A 15,048-nucleotide genomic window follows, 5' to 3' on the forward strand; every position below is an offset into this window, starting at 1 on the left:
TGTTCATGCTCTTTCAGCTCCACATATACGATGGTTAGCAGCGTCGCCTCACAGCTGGAAGGTCCCTCTGTTCATGTCTGTGTGGAGTTTGCATGTTCTTCCTGTGCAGGGTGGGTTCAAACCAGGTTCTCCGGCTTCCTCCCACTGTCCAAAGATATGCTGAGGTTAACTGGTGATTCTAACTAATCCGTAGGTGTGAATGTGAGTGTGCTTGGTTGTCTCTCTGTATGACCCTGTGACAGACTGGTGACGTGTCCAGGATGTCCCGTGCTCCAGCTCCCCCGCAACCCTACAGAGGATAGAGCGGTGCATAAATAATGGATGGAGTGATATATGCCAGGCTTTGTGTGTTGAATACTAAGGAGGAATAATAATGGTTGGAATAACCTCAAAAAAAAAAAACCCTTGGCAAAAAGCGGTTGTTGGTTTCCATTGATCTCAACTTTACAGGTAGGATTCAAAATGTCCCCAGGCACTTAGAGACCAGTACAGCTGACAAAAAAGCTGACAAAAAAATTAACTGGCACCAATGTTCATGATGGTTCTTCATTTATTTTCAAAGCAAAAATCACTAAATTTGTTTCCTAGTTTTGTGACACAAAGCTCAAAATTTGTGTCTCTTTCTGACGATTGGTCAGATGACAAATAAAGTAAGATTCAGGGAACAAAAATGGACTTTTTAACCATTTATACATCCATCTATTATCTGTACACCGCTTAATCCTCACGAGGGTCGCGGGGGGGCTGGAGCCTATCCCAGCCGACTTAGGGCAAACCATTTATACATGAAAATATAAATTGAACTGTCAGGTATATTGATAACAAAATGAGTTCTTAGCTGCAGCTTTACAGTACCGCTATGATTGACTGTGTGTGTTTATTACTCAAAGCACAGGACAAATGGAAGCAATTCAATAAAACAAATGACTCCAACACACACCAACCTGCCTATTATTACAGTATTATGTCCCATGTAGAAGCTATTTCAAGGCCCACTCCACTCCTGAGTGCCGCTGATTAGTTAAGCTCACATAAGACGAGCGTGACTGGTTAAAGAAGCACCGTTTTTCTGCCCTCTCGATGTCCTTGTTGAGTGGTTTTCTCCTCTCTAACATCATCAACATGTAGTTCACACTAGAGACTGAGGTGACAAGTCAGGGGATCACTAAGGCTTTCACAGTTCATGAATATCTGCAAAAACCGCTACGGCAATCTGGCCAGAAGTTGTTAAAGCACAGACCAAAGCTGCACCGCAAGGTCCAAATAAAAACTAATTTCAGTCTGGTGTCATCATTTCCTCTGCAGAATTTAATTTGTTGCTTGGGTATTTTGTTACAGATCAACAGTATCACTCCATATACAACTACAAGTACAGTATTTTGTACAGTTCATATTCAAATACATAGTTTTCATTGGCTTATTTACAAAACACATTTTTTTTATGTACATGTTTTCATGTCAGTGCAATGTCACTTTCTTTCAACAAACACCTTACAAAAAGTTCTTTAAATTAACACGTCTGGTTCAGATCTGAGAGAAATGAACTTAAATAAAAAGAGGCTACAGACACTGACAGACAGCTCAGTAGTAGATTGCACTGCCTGCCAACACTCCAAACTAATCTTCTGGGGGGGCGGGGTCATGGGCGGGGCTTTGTGGGAGGGGCGGGGTTTCCGATATTAGCCCTGCGTTTTACAGGATCAGCGTTTGCCCAATTTCAGCATCACACCTCAGTTCTGTTGGGCAGAAAATCTTTGTTCCTGGATCACGGAAATTGTGCTAAAATTAACCCCAACCTAAAATTTTGCATTCTTGTTAATACAGTTGAAGCTACAGGTCGTCTGAGGACACATTCACAGCCCCCCAAAAAAGTCAACATCTATTGCACCTTTAAATGAAGCAAACATTACAAACTGGGTTCTCAAGAGACAAATCCTTAGTACAATTTTCCCTTTGAGCCATGTGATGACGTTTCAAACACAGACACAAACTGGACATCGTCTACAACTCGGTGCAAAGGCAGGAGGGTGGAGGAGAAAATAAGAGCTGAGCAAGCAAACATAAATAGCACTCATCTGTACATTTCCATTTGTTCAACAAACGTACTTTTTCCAAAGGAAAATAAAGTTTCATTCAGTGACAGATATCTCTCCAAATACATCCATAACGATGCCTTCTCCACACAAACACAGCAGCTAAAAAAAAAGGGGGAACAAACACAGAGACTCATCTCCTCTGTGATCCACAATTTGGGGGAATCGTCCATCAGGAGCTGCTGACCGTCTGTTCACAGTGATTAGACTGAGCCCCTGCTGGAGGAGCTGTACGCAGGCTGAGATCTGCTGCTGGAGTTCACGCAGCGCAAACATGGGTTTGTTAAATCGACCTCAACAGTCGCATCGAGTAGCGACACCTTAAGATAAAAGGAGGAACGCAATTTAAAAGTTTAGAACTTTAGTATTTAGATGTAGCTCACAGAGAACAAAGGATTAGCTAGAAACGTTGGGTCCAGTGATGCTTTTACAGATCTGACAGCTTTTACATGCTTTGGTTCATTTCAAAGCATCTGATATCAGTAGAGTTGCTTACGGGGTTCAGGTAATGCTATATGACACTGACATTTTCTGTGGATTTTTTTTCTGGAAAGCACATCTCATGCATGGGAAACAGGGAAAAAGTCCTGAGACAGTTAGCGGAGTTGGATTTAGGTCTCTGCAATTGTAGATTTTCCTAAAACAATCCCGAATTTAAATTAAATAAATATTTATCATTAATTCAGAAAAAATCTGAAACCATCGTCCCCAAACAGGCTGAAATGTACGACTGTCTGCTGCCGTTATGGTAGCAGCTAGCTGAAATGATTTAAATCCAATTGAACACAATTTCTTTCTGCAGCGTCAAATCACGTCTTTTTGAAATATGAATGGGGTTTATGGGACCCATCAGGGTGGGATTAATGCACAAAATGGGGGAAAAGCAAACAATGATAACTGAATTAAACACAGATCTGTTAAGGAACATGCAGCATAAAGGTTTAAAACCAAATGAAATACTAATTAGATTTGGATGCAGGGTTGAAAAAAAGCACACAACAATATTAGCTACAAATGTAAGAGCTGCACGCAGACCCTGACCTTGTAGGACTATGTTGTGGTTTAACGGTGTGCATCAGCCCACACATCTGCTTCAGCAGCCCTTGAAAATCTGGTGATCATGGTCAATTTCAGTGGTTTATCTTTCCACCTTGCTGCGGTCATCACAGCCTGTGTGTAAAGACAGGAATGAGGTCTCGCCTCCTGCTCGGTCCTAAATGCAAAGCTACCACCACAACCAGTCTGTGACGGTAAACAGCAGCTGACATGTAGCTCGACAGCCAGCAGTTACTCATCATTAGCCAGCATCCAGACAGTGAGGACAGTCGGGCAGGAGGTGGGACCTCAACATCACACCTCCTCCTCTTGTCACTGGTGTGCAAACGACATCACCAGCACCTTCTTTAATGTTTCACTTTAACACCAACGGAGGAAGAGGCAGCCATCTTCACATACGGTGTATGGCAGTGATGTTTGGATGTGCAGCAGGAAGCCTGTGGTTACAGAAGTGATACTAAAACAGGCAACCAGACAGGACACTGAATGGCTGCTGTTCAGCTTGTTGTTAAAGGAGAACTCCACTGATTTCTACACATCAAATTCAAAGTCTGGTGGCATCTGAATGAGCACCCTGGTCAATTTTCTGTAAATATAAATTTCACCTAAAATAAATATAATCTGGGTTTTGATCAAACATATGATATTATCAGAACTAAAGTTGACTTTGTTGCTTCCAGCTGTTTGTGGGAGTCTTTTCTCTTCAGCCCAGACAGGTAGGCTAAGTCACTGATGTACTGTCCAATCTCAGGCTCATGACAAAACACTGCTGTGACAGGCAGGTAGGTCTGCATGAAGCTGTGAGGAGCAATGATGTAAAAGTGACCAATGTTTGAATGACACAGACCCGTCGATGAAGCAGCAAAGTTACATATTACATGTCTGAAAAGGGCCAACGTGTCTTTGAAGTTGTTGGGGAGCACTACTGTATAGCTGTATGAAGTCTCTTTTAAGCTGGTGTCAGCTGGGTCTAAAGACTTGAGTTTGAAAAGTCACGATTACATGTTTTTGTGGTTTTGTGTTAGAATAAGGTGAGGTTACAAAACCTCAGCGGCTGCGTCAGGTCACATCAACCACTATTAGCATAACACACACTCATGTTTGTTGGCGGTTGAGCTGCATCATGGGTAAAGCATTGGACAGTCTTTGACAAGGAAAAAAGAATTCCTGACATATATTTATTATTTTAAAAAAACAACCCAAAAACCCCCAATGGCTCTGGTTTGTGCTGCACTGGTTTTTGTCTTTGCTGATCTGAAAATGTTAGGAGTCTCAAGTTACTAGTTAAATCATGTTAAAATAACCGGTAAAATCCGTTTTGACAGTCATTCCTAATCTTCCAGTTCTCTGGGGTCTCTTAGTGGGGAAGGTGTGGAGTTTGCAGGTGACTATGATTCAGCTGCGGAGAATTGCAGCACATTTAAGGCGCATGTTGCACCAGCGCTGTGAAGACAGACCTGCTCCCTCTGTGTGAGGCTTCCAGCTAAATATTCATTCCTGATCTGAAGAGGTTCCTGAAGCCTGCCTTAAGAAAAAAAAAATCACAACAATAAAATAAATCTTAAAAAAAACAACACATTAGCAGGGAAAAAAAAAACAAAAAAAAACGGTTCAACATATACTGTATATTAATCTTTATGCATTTCTATTTTGAAATCATGGCACCTGTTCTAAACAAACCCAGGTTCACACTCAGTGTTTTGGGCTTTCAGAGGAGTTGTAGCTACACACAGGAGGTCAACATTGCACGAATCACCACGGATATTTGGCAGCTGTGGGATGGACACACAGTCTTGGCAATATTGCCTAATTTTATGTGACTTTCAGGACCTGTGTGAGCGTCCTGGAAGGGATAGCTGAGGGGGGTGGATTATGTTTTTTGTTTTAAATGAGTGGTGTTCCTGAAATGTTTGTACCACGTCTCCTACACCGGAAGGAAGCATTTAATTATTATTAATACTGTCACAGACTTTTAGGGTACAGTTGGCCGGCAGACTGTGGGAAGCGATGAGGTAGCGTATGACTTATGTTTTCCCTAGTTCCACTATCGCTAATAAAACCTTTGGAGAACCATTCTTTAAAAGCTCATCACAGTATCCAATATCCTAGATACCAAATTTCGACATCGGGTTGGCCTGTGGCACCAAATGTGACACCAACACACAAGTTCTTTAACGGTTGTGCCCCATGTACAGTTGGCATTTAAAACTCAAGCCATATCTAATTATCAGCCTCGTATTCACACCTGGAACACATCCTCCCTCTTCAGGTAAAAAATATTACCTCCAGGTGCAAATGTCTTTGTTTCATTCTGACATCACAAGTGATAAATGCACAATAAGAAAGCAACATCACCTCATGACTTGGCCAATGTGGCATACATTCAGAGATGCGTTAGTATGCAAGTATATGTTACATGTATGTTATGGCGAGGCTCACGGGAGGGCAGGGTGGGGGTTGTATCGTCGGGCTCAGCAAAGTGCACCAGTTTAGTGCTTTCACAGGGGGGCTTTATTGTTGTCTTGGCAAACCTTTTTCGCTCATCCATGTTTGCGATCAAGTGTAGAAAGTGCTGCGGCGCATCCCTAAAGACAGAGAGCACAGTCTGACTAGTCTTTAGCAGTTTGTGAGATATTCTTCAGAAGGTTCTGAACGTGTGGCGGTTCCTGCTCAGGGCAGCAGGCTGAAAGCGGAGAGCAGGTGTAGTGCTGGTTGATGGAAGACGAGCTGCAATCACTGGAGGACGCAGTATTTCTTGTAGTCGGACTCAAAGTCTTCGTCCATGCTACTGGTGTCGGCCATCTTCTTGCCGTCGATCTTTGGCAGGAACTGGGAGTAGTCGACTCCCTGCTGCTCGTAGAAGAGGATGTAGGCCGAGTCGGTGTCGATCTCCTCAGAGTGCACTTCCTGGAAATTTGAAAAAAAAAAAAAAAGTAATGGCATGAGTTGTCGTAAAGTAGTAAAACATTAACTAAACAATTTTTAGGTTAATTACACTACCTTTCTTTTTAAGGTGTTATCTTGGTCATTATCAAAGATCATACATGTTGTATTTTTCAGAACATTCTAGGCAACCCAGTTTTTAATCATTTGGTCTGATAATACTTGCAGAATTTTTATATTGGTCTTTAAATCAAAGAAAAAAAAAATCTATCATGGAGTTGTTATGTTTTAACATTCATCATACCATAAAATGCTAGCAGTAGAGGTAACTGGTGAGAATTTTATTGGGGAGATTGTCTGAAGTTTGGCAATAATGGAACCATGATGGGGGAAAAAAAAAGTGCTTCGTGCTAAATGGAAATAAATTTGTTTTATTCATGCAAGTGTTTATCTACCTACTTGCACAGGTGGCAAATCAGGCAAAAGACTTACAAGACGATGGGGACTTTATGACTCCAATGAAAAAATGTGTAAAGTTATTACGCTGCAGAAGTTTGATCTGTCTTCATCATGTTACTCCTTCTGTATGTACAAATGCACAACACGCATAATCACAAAGCCCTGTTGTGGTTTTTCTTGTGTTTTTTTTTAACATATTTTGGCAAAGATCGCTGCAATGCTGAGTTCATGGGTACGTGAGTAAACAGTGATGGGTGTGGAAATGGATGCAGAGCTGTATACGTGTCTGATCCATAAATATAAATATAAATCGAATGTCAATTAAAATAGAATTTTTTTCACCAATACTTGGTCACACAGACAAGCAACAGCAATATTGGAAAGATGAAGTTGTGCGGTTTCATTGTATGTGCAACACCTCATTGCAATAAATGCTTTGTCATATCTAGTTGACGTGGCTAAGCTTTAAATAGACAATTACTAAGATAACAAAAAAACATGCAAAACTCTAAGTAGGATACTTTTTATAGGCTTTGTCAACAAGTGTGATACTGTATGTTTGTCCAAGTATCTCTGGTAATAACTAAAACAGAGTAATGAAGGACCTGCTGTTAAACAAGGAACTAAGTGTCCTGATGTCTCACCTTGCAGCTGCTGTCATTGTAACAGTACCATTTCTCATTGGGGTTTTTGGCATATGTCACATAGTGGCCTCCTCCCATGATTCCTGAATGGCACTGAGGAGATAAATCAGAATAATATTCAGGATTTGTTAGACAGCAGAGAGCCTATTATCACTGCTTGTATGACAATGCCTCCAATGCATGTTACTTACTGATATTGCATAGAGGTTGTAGATGGCGTCCAGACACATGTTGTCTCTGTGCTGCAGCAGAGAGTTGTCGGGGTCCATGCTGCTCTCTGTGCTGCAGTCTGAGCTCAGCCCGTTGCTCTCTCCGTTCACCAGCACCACGTCACAGTGGCTGCTGGACGCCTCGCTACTGCGGGATGAGTCTGATGCATTCGGCTCTCCTGATCCGGGCACACCTGCTCCCGAGCTGCCCTCTGTGTCTGCCTGTGGCGCCTCGGCTTCAGGATTAGCAGCTCCATCCAGGTTCTCCTTGCTGTTAGAGAGGCGGTGTCTACTGCCCAGCTGGGGCAGGCGTAGCCGGCCCGGTCTACGGCCTCCACTGCCGGTCTTTGGGCTGCCGGAGGGGCTACTATTCCGGCTGAGAGAAGGTGCCGACTTCCTGCTTGAGGCGGGGGAGGCTGTGGGAAACCACAAGGTGGATGATGAAGACAGAACAAAGTCTTCTGCTACTCATTTATACCATTTTGTTTAACATACTGTCATGTTTTTATTACGCAAATGTAAAAAAAGAAAGAAAAAAAATAGACAAAATACACTCATCGCTGTAAAAAGCCTCATGGGTTAGATATGACTAAAGAAGGCACTGGTCAACATGTGATACCTTTGGGGAGGTTACAGAAGCCAGCAGGGGCAGAGATGGAGGACAAGTTGTCTTCTCCAACCCTCAGCAGATCCTCACTCTCGCTGCGGGAGTGGAGGCAGTGCTGCTCCAGGTCTCTGGGAGCCAGGAAGGCGCTGGGGTCAAAATTCTCCCTCGGGAACTTGACGATCTTTTGGGACTTGATCCAGCGACCGTTCACAAACTGGAAGCGCTTCAGGTGGACAATCTGGTGAAAAGAACACACATGAGATACACTGTACGGTCCTTCAACAAACTATTTTTTACTAAATTTGCTGAAAACCACATGTAGAGGCCAGAGCTCAGGTCTCCCTTAGAGGCTGAAGTGTGCCACTGACTAGTATGGGTGGCAGCCTCCAGAGGTCCAGCTTCTTGGTGGCCAGCCGGTGGGTCTTGCACTTGGAGCAGTAGTAGAGCTCATCCTCTCCCAGCTCCTCCTCGCTGGTGAAGGCCTTCAGACAGCTGTCCAGGCTGATGGGCTCGGCCTGGGCTCGACGAGACTGCTCCACACTGCAGTGCTCCTCCACAATCTGCAGCGAGGCCAAAATGAACGAAAGGATGAGTTCACACTATTCTGCTTTTGGTCCTACCTGTCAGCAGATGGCCAGGAAAGGTGCCATTTGTTGTCTTTTTAGTAAAGCCAAGCAATTTTGAGAAGAGATCACCTCACACTGTTTTTTTTATGGCTCCTAACAACTCGTAATTTTCTGAATCAGTCGGTGATTCTAGTTATCTGACGATGTGTGAAAAGCATATGAGCTGTCTTTGTTCAATGTAGCTGGAGCACAAGAATAGGTGAAGGAAAGCAGATGAATACTTGTATTAGTATGTAAAACCACAGCACTTTTCATCACCATCCAAAACCATTTGAAGTAACATTAAAACTTTAATGGCACCTCTTACAACAAATTCCAAATGTACCAGCTCTCTGGGGACTCTGTGTGGCCAAATTCAGAAATACACCTGTTTCTGTTCTTCCCTTATCTCAAATATACAACAATAACACAAGGACCAAGTGAACCACTGTGATAAAGTCATAAACATGAAAGTCTGTGCTGGAAAAAACAGATAAAGTGTCAGTAGAGCACAGGGCAGGAGGACAACAGCAGGGCACAGCAACATACTCATCAGGTCACACTCCCACCGTTCTGCAGTCAAAGTCTCACTCCTACTCCTTCCATTTTGACAGATTTCTCTCCTTTTAGGGTCAAAAAATATCCCAAGAGCTGCATATACTCTAAAGTGTGTTGGTGACAAGTACTGCATGTCTTCAAAAGGCAACTAGGGTCAGTAGCTGACACGATATTATAAATTACAATATGGATGAATGATGTATTGTTTCACAGTGTAATGTGAGCAGTAGTCACATCACAGGAAGTGTGATGTGAAGTAAGGCAAATTAGTTCATCGTGAGATCATAGGACATCCTGCTACAACTTTTTCCCCCTGCTTGATAAGAAAAATAAAGAACACCCTTCACACTTTCCATGACTAATCTGTCTGATGTGACATCGTTCACTAACAAGGTTCTTGGATATACTGAGTTTTTATGCATTTAAAAGACGTTTGTTGACCTGCAGGCTCCACATATGCACCACAATTGAGCGAAAAACAGGAGAGAAATACTGATATATCACAGAAAAACTAAACATTGCAATGTGAGCTTTTTTTCCGATGTCGTGCAGCCCTGCATTACAATGTTGTTGTTTTAAAGACTGAAAGATGGCCTTTGCATTGTTCTTCACACACAGTAGAGTGTAATCTATCAAGGAGACGGAGCTCCACACACAGAATTAGAATCTCAGAGGTGTGTCTTTAACATTTTCAGGCACATAACACACAAAATGGTGTATTTCATTTATCATAGACATTCCTCTACTGCTCTACTTTTGACTTTGCTTGAGGTGACTTTATCTGGTGCTCCCAGGGTGAGATGGGCAGAGAGAGATAGATATAGAGATAGAGAGAGAGAGTGTGTGTGTGTGTGTGTGTGTGTGCATGTTTTACCCTCTCCTGGGAGGTCTGGTAGCGGAGGTGCAGGGCAGTGGGGTCCCAGTCCACAGCTATATAAGCATTCCCCACAGAAGCTCTGTCCTCTGTACACTCTATTGTACAACCTCTGCAGAACCTGGAAACACACAAACACACACACAGCTTTGCTCAGGCAAAGAAACACTTTGGTCTCTTTACTTCTAATTTAATCTTTCTGACTGATGTTCGTGCAAAGGTCAGAGGAGTTTTCTTTACATTCTATTAGCTTTTTCTTAATCATACAGGTATTTTTCTGTATAAAATAAATTAAATGTGTGATTTAATATTCTGATCATAAATACTTACATATATACTCAAAACAATTCAAATGTGCTAATCTTAGACCACTCTACCCCACCATCTATAGGTGTACATGAGCTACTCTTACCTGTACCAGGGACACCAGGCACAGGAGTTGCCGTCCTTCCCCACAACCCGTAAAGTGAAGGGGTACTGGTAACCCATGCTGTCATCACTACAGGTTAAAAACACACACAGAAAAACAATATTCATGTCTATCATCACTTAAAAGTGCTTGTTTATTTTGTTTGCTAACACTGCTGTGTGTTACAAACATATTTACAGCTTCTTCCTTGCAGTGGGTGTTCTGGCAGTCAGTGGGACTGAAGTAAGTGACACTAAACAAAGGAAGTTAAATGGATCAGACTTTAGCGAGCTGATACTGATCAGCCCTGATCTTGATTGTGAGCATAAGCTCAGGTGGTTCCTAATCATGTAACACTAAGTGACAGGACTTTGCCCTCACAAATCTGCTGTCTCTTTGTTCACTGTTATATGGAGCAGAGCAACAGCAACGATCTGAAAGATCCCCGATATTTTTGAAAAATACTTCTGAGCCAGATGAGAACATGAATAAAACATCTTAGTAAGTTCAGAACAAAGATACTACAGCTGTTTGTATCTAGTCTGGTTTAGTCAAAGACACAGCTAGCTCTATCCAAAGCATAAATGATTGCAAAACAGTTATGATTTATGGAGAAGCCTACCAGTCCTGGGCATGGTTGCTGGCCTCCTGAGGGGGCAGCGGGCTGGCCAGTCGGGACACCTGGATCCAGACTGCATCGTACAGGTCCTTCTTACTGGTGTGGACTGTGCAGGGAACAATGAGCGGCATGCCAAACAGACTGGGCCGGTTCTTCTGAGATGATAGGAAGTACAACTCCGTACGCATCTGAAAGATGGAACAAATATGTATATGTTGTAATGGGAGCTAGTCATCTTCTGTAAACTAACATCTACAAGGCGCAGCAGCAGTGGAAATAACATTTATTCTACTGTTGCTCTGCAAGTTCTCACCATCTTCCTGTGCATGGCGATGATGTATCCAATGAAGGGGCTCTCCTGCACCGGTGTTATGTGACCATTGGCGACCCCGTTGGCCACAGGCGTCTCTGGGCTGCAGGGCACCATGGTGCTGGGCCCACCGTTAGGGATGAGGACGGGCGTATTAGCAAGATGCCCGTTAGCAGCGCAGCCATTGGCTATAGGCGTGATGTCTAATGAAGGAGACGAGAAAGTTCCATCAGGAAATGAGCATCTGTGGACTGTCACACAGGTCTACAGTAACATGGCTTCAGTGGACGGACTCACCTGTGAGGGTGGGTGAGCTCAGTGATGTTGGTGAACCTGGCACTGGGACCTCAAACGCACACAGGAAGCCGTTGACAGACAGACGGACCTTCTGGTTGTCCTGAGGGAAGTTCTGAACACAAAGTGGTGCCATATCAGACTGCAGCATTTCACTGAGAGTCCGTTAATAACACACTTCATGACACCCTGTTCATGTGTCATGAAGCAACTTCTGTTTGGAGGTTACGGTGATATAAATGTTCTGTAACACAACTAGAGCAAAAAGTGGTACGAACATGCTATGATGTAGCCGCTTGCACCAAGCTGAATCTGATAGATCAAGTTTTGTCCCTCCCCATCTTACAGACCTACTATTAGAATTATTAGTGACATAAATATCTTTTTATTTGGTAGATTGACTCTGGGTGTGATGCACTGATGCATTGTGGCTTCATGCTAAACTATCAGCACACTTTCAGGACTATGCTGGATTGGTAGTTTTTATTTTTCACCCTAACCCTAACCCTAACTAAAAAAGTGTAATGTTTTGATTTGATTGATGCAGCTGCAATTTTTATGTTTTTTTTTTTTTTACCTGCATTTTTACTTGTCAACAGTGAAGCAAGGCAACAAAATCAAAGCATGCAATTAAAGCAGCCAATCACCAGTCAGTCAGGCAGCTAGAAAAATGCACACACATCTGACACCGGCGACAATACATGCATGTTTGGTAAAAGCAACCATGTGCTCTTTTTGACCATAAAAATGATGAGCTGGTTGGTTCACAGCAAAATAGTTCAGTGATGAATCAACCAAAACTCATTTTGGCCTAAATGTTGTTTATTTAATTAACTCAGGACCTTGAGAGTAGACAAAGACACTGTCCCTCTGAAAGACTCGCCAGCACTTCTCAGGTAATGTGCGCTCGTCCTATTGACTGTGGTTGTTTCTCCAGACAAGACTGATTCACTAAAAGTACACTTTGGGTATAAGCCTGCCATTTCTCAAGATTTCTCCTTCCACAAAGTGTTACCGCTTTCCAAACGCCCTTCACTACAAAAAAGAACAACCACCTCCAAGCAATGAACTAAACTGAAAACTAAAAGTTTTGCTAAAGATTCGAATCGTGTAAGAAGGTAGCGCCGCCTATTTTTTTGGTAAATGTTCCACATTAATAACAATACTAACCTCTCTGCATGCTAATGTTCCACCAAAACAACTCCTCTGTTACTATTTGCAGATGCACTGTTGTTGCATCCTGGGATTAGCGCTGCTAAAGAAGATTGTGATTGGTTTAAAGAAACCCAAACAAGTCAGAGTGTTTTTTTTCCCCCCACTACAGCAGAATCATAATGATGTGCAGTCAGATCATTGTTCAACACTGACACAGCACTGTGGAGATAAGTCTGGCTGTCTGAGACAACATGTTCAGTGAGTGAACACAAATGAGCAGTGAATGCATGTACCAGAGTTGCAAACAATCAGTCACTAGTTCTTATTGTACATCTGGGAAATACTTTCTCCTTTGTTTTAATTTCAAATGAAACAACTTGATTATTCAGCTTGCATTCATTATTTGGATGTTATCTGCTCTAATTAACAAAGGTGAGTTTTTGTTCGTGTTCTATAGCGTACATTAGATTTTTGTGTAATTGGAAGTAGATTTGATGCAGATGATATAATTACCCTTCATCTGGAGGCTATGAAAATATATATTTTTAGATATTTGAGCAAACTGAGCATTTAATTTGACATCTAACTGTGTGTGTCGCATTAAGATGTGCTTCGTCCTCAATGTTAGCGGCTACACTTGACGCATGAGACGAAGAGGTGTGCAGTGTCACCAGTGCAGTACCTTGATGTTTGAAGTATGGACCTCAGCCAGGAGGATCTGCTCAGGCTTCAGGCTGCACAGTTCGCTCAGCTGTTTCTTCAGCCCTGTGTACTTCTCATCCATATTCAACCTCAAGCCGTAGCGCACAGGCGTGGAGCCGTCCAGTTTGATGACTGCATGCACACCACGAAATAACACGTTATTCAGGTGTTGTTGTTAAAAAAACAAAAGGAATTTAGTGAAACATCTTTCTGTCAGCCTGCTCACCAGTGATCTCCAGATGCATGGAGCTGTCCATGGGCAGGGGCAGAGACAGGAAGTTGAAGGGGTCGAAGCGAGCGCTGATGTGGCCGCAGGTCTTACACTTCACCTGGGACTTGAGCTGACCGTGGAACAGATCCACCACGATGGAACGGTTTCTACGCAGGTGGTTCTCCCACGCCTGTAGGGTGAAGAGACACACACCAACACACAACAGTGAGATCACACATCATTAATCCTGCAAATCCCTCCCCTCAGGGCAAACAGAAAACAACGCACATCATCAATACAGCTCCTCATCCTCCAACTCTCAGAACAGACTTCAGAGGATGTGACAGTCTGTTACATCAACATCCCTCTAAGGAGGGGAGGGCTCACGTTTCATTTGATACCATAAAGCCTGAGGATAAAAGTCACAGCTGCCTTATTCCCACTCTTTCCTACTCTCATCCGTCTTGCAAATTGAATTTATTGAATATTTCACAATGCTGTTAGAATTATATCGATTATAGCCAATTTAATGCCACAGAAAAATTTGGAAACCAAGTTTTCTGGAGCTTGGACTGACTTTTATTCAGACAGACTTTCCATCCATCCATCCACTATCTATCCATTTCCATCCATTTTCTATACACCGCTTAATCCTCATTAGGGTCATGGGGGGCTGGAGCCTAACCCAGCCGACTTAGGGCGAAGGCAGGGGACACCCTGGACAGGTCACCAGTCTATCACAGGGCCACACTTAGAGACAGACAACCAAGCACACTCACATTCACACCTACGGACAATTTAGAATCACCAATTAACCTCAGCATGTTTTTGGACTGTGTGGTAGGAAGCCAAGAGAACCCGGAGAGAACCCACGCTGCACGGGGAGAACATGCAAACTCCACGCAGGTGTCCTCACTGGGACGCGAACTGGCGACCTTCTTGCGGCGAGGCAACGATGCTAACCACCGCTCCACCTTGCAGCCCTCAGACAGACTCTTTTAGACAAAAATGTAAAACCTGAATGCATTTATGGTCCATAGATGGATGTGAGGCCCAGCTGTGAAGAGACAGTGTTATTCAGCATTTTGAATAGAGTGTGGACAAGTTTGGCTCATTGTGGACAGCAAAAACAAAGCTTTTAGAAAATACTGATGATGTACACCTGCTCAGCCAAGATAAGGAACTGATTGATGACTTTGCAATCATGAAACAGTCATTTAACCAGCATCTCAGCACAGCAGCAAAAGAATGAATTGTTTTTCTGCTGAACAGGTAGACTTCATGACCCGTGAAAAACTACACTGTAATGTGGGCTGTGATTGCAGAGAGCAGGAGGCGACAGAATGTTGGTTTCATCAAC

At 43.0% G+C, this 15,048-nt stretch overlaps 1 protein-coding gene across 1 annotated transcript in view; it reads right to left on the minus strand.

Moving 5' to 3' along the window:
• Nucleotides 1-1,287: 1,287 nt before the first annotated feature.
• The window catches only part of usp32 (ubiquitin specific peptidase 32), a gene marked incomplete at its 5' end in the record, with an annotated part of 68,888 nt that continues 55,127 nt past the window's right edge, over nt 1,288-15,048 (minus strand). Inside the window, 12 exons of the mRNA XM_008302683.1 lie at nt 1,288-6,056; nt 7,136-7,228; nt 7,327-7,760; nt 7,964-8,189; nt 8,320-8,511; nt 9,989-10,109; nt 10,401-10,487; nt 11,020-11,204; nt 11,330-11,529; nt 11,624-11,735; nt 13,458-13,609; nt 13,704-13,878. Of these exons, the coding sequence (XP_008300905.1) occupies nt 5,883-6,056; nt 7,136-7,228; nt 7,327-7,760; nt 7,964-8,189; nt 8,320-8,511; nt 9,989-10,109; nt 10,401-10,487; nt 11,020-11,204; nt 11,330-11,529; nt 11,624-11,735; nt 13,458-13,609; nt 13,704-13,878 (2,151 nt within the window). The remainder of the gene's footprint in view (nt 6,057-7,135; nt 7,229-7,326; nt 7,761-7,963; nt 8,190-8,319; nt 8,512-9,988; nt 10,110-10,400; nt 10,488-11,019; nt 11,205-11,329; nt 11,530-11,623; nt 11,736-13,457; nt 13,610-13,703; nt 13,879-15,048) is intronic.

The sequence above is a fragment of the Stegastes partitus genome, unplaced genomic scaffold (genome assembly GCF_000690725.1).
Source record: "Stegastes partitus isolate 25-593 unplaced genomic scaffold, Stegastes_partitus-1.0.2 Scaffold1855, whole genome shotgun sequence".
NCBI lineage: Eukaryota > Metazoa > Chordata > Actinopteri > Pomacentridae > Stegastes > Stegastes partitus.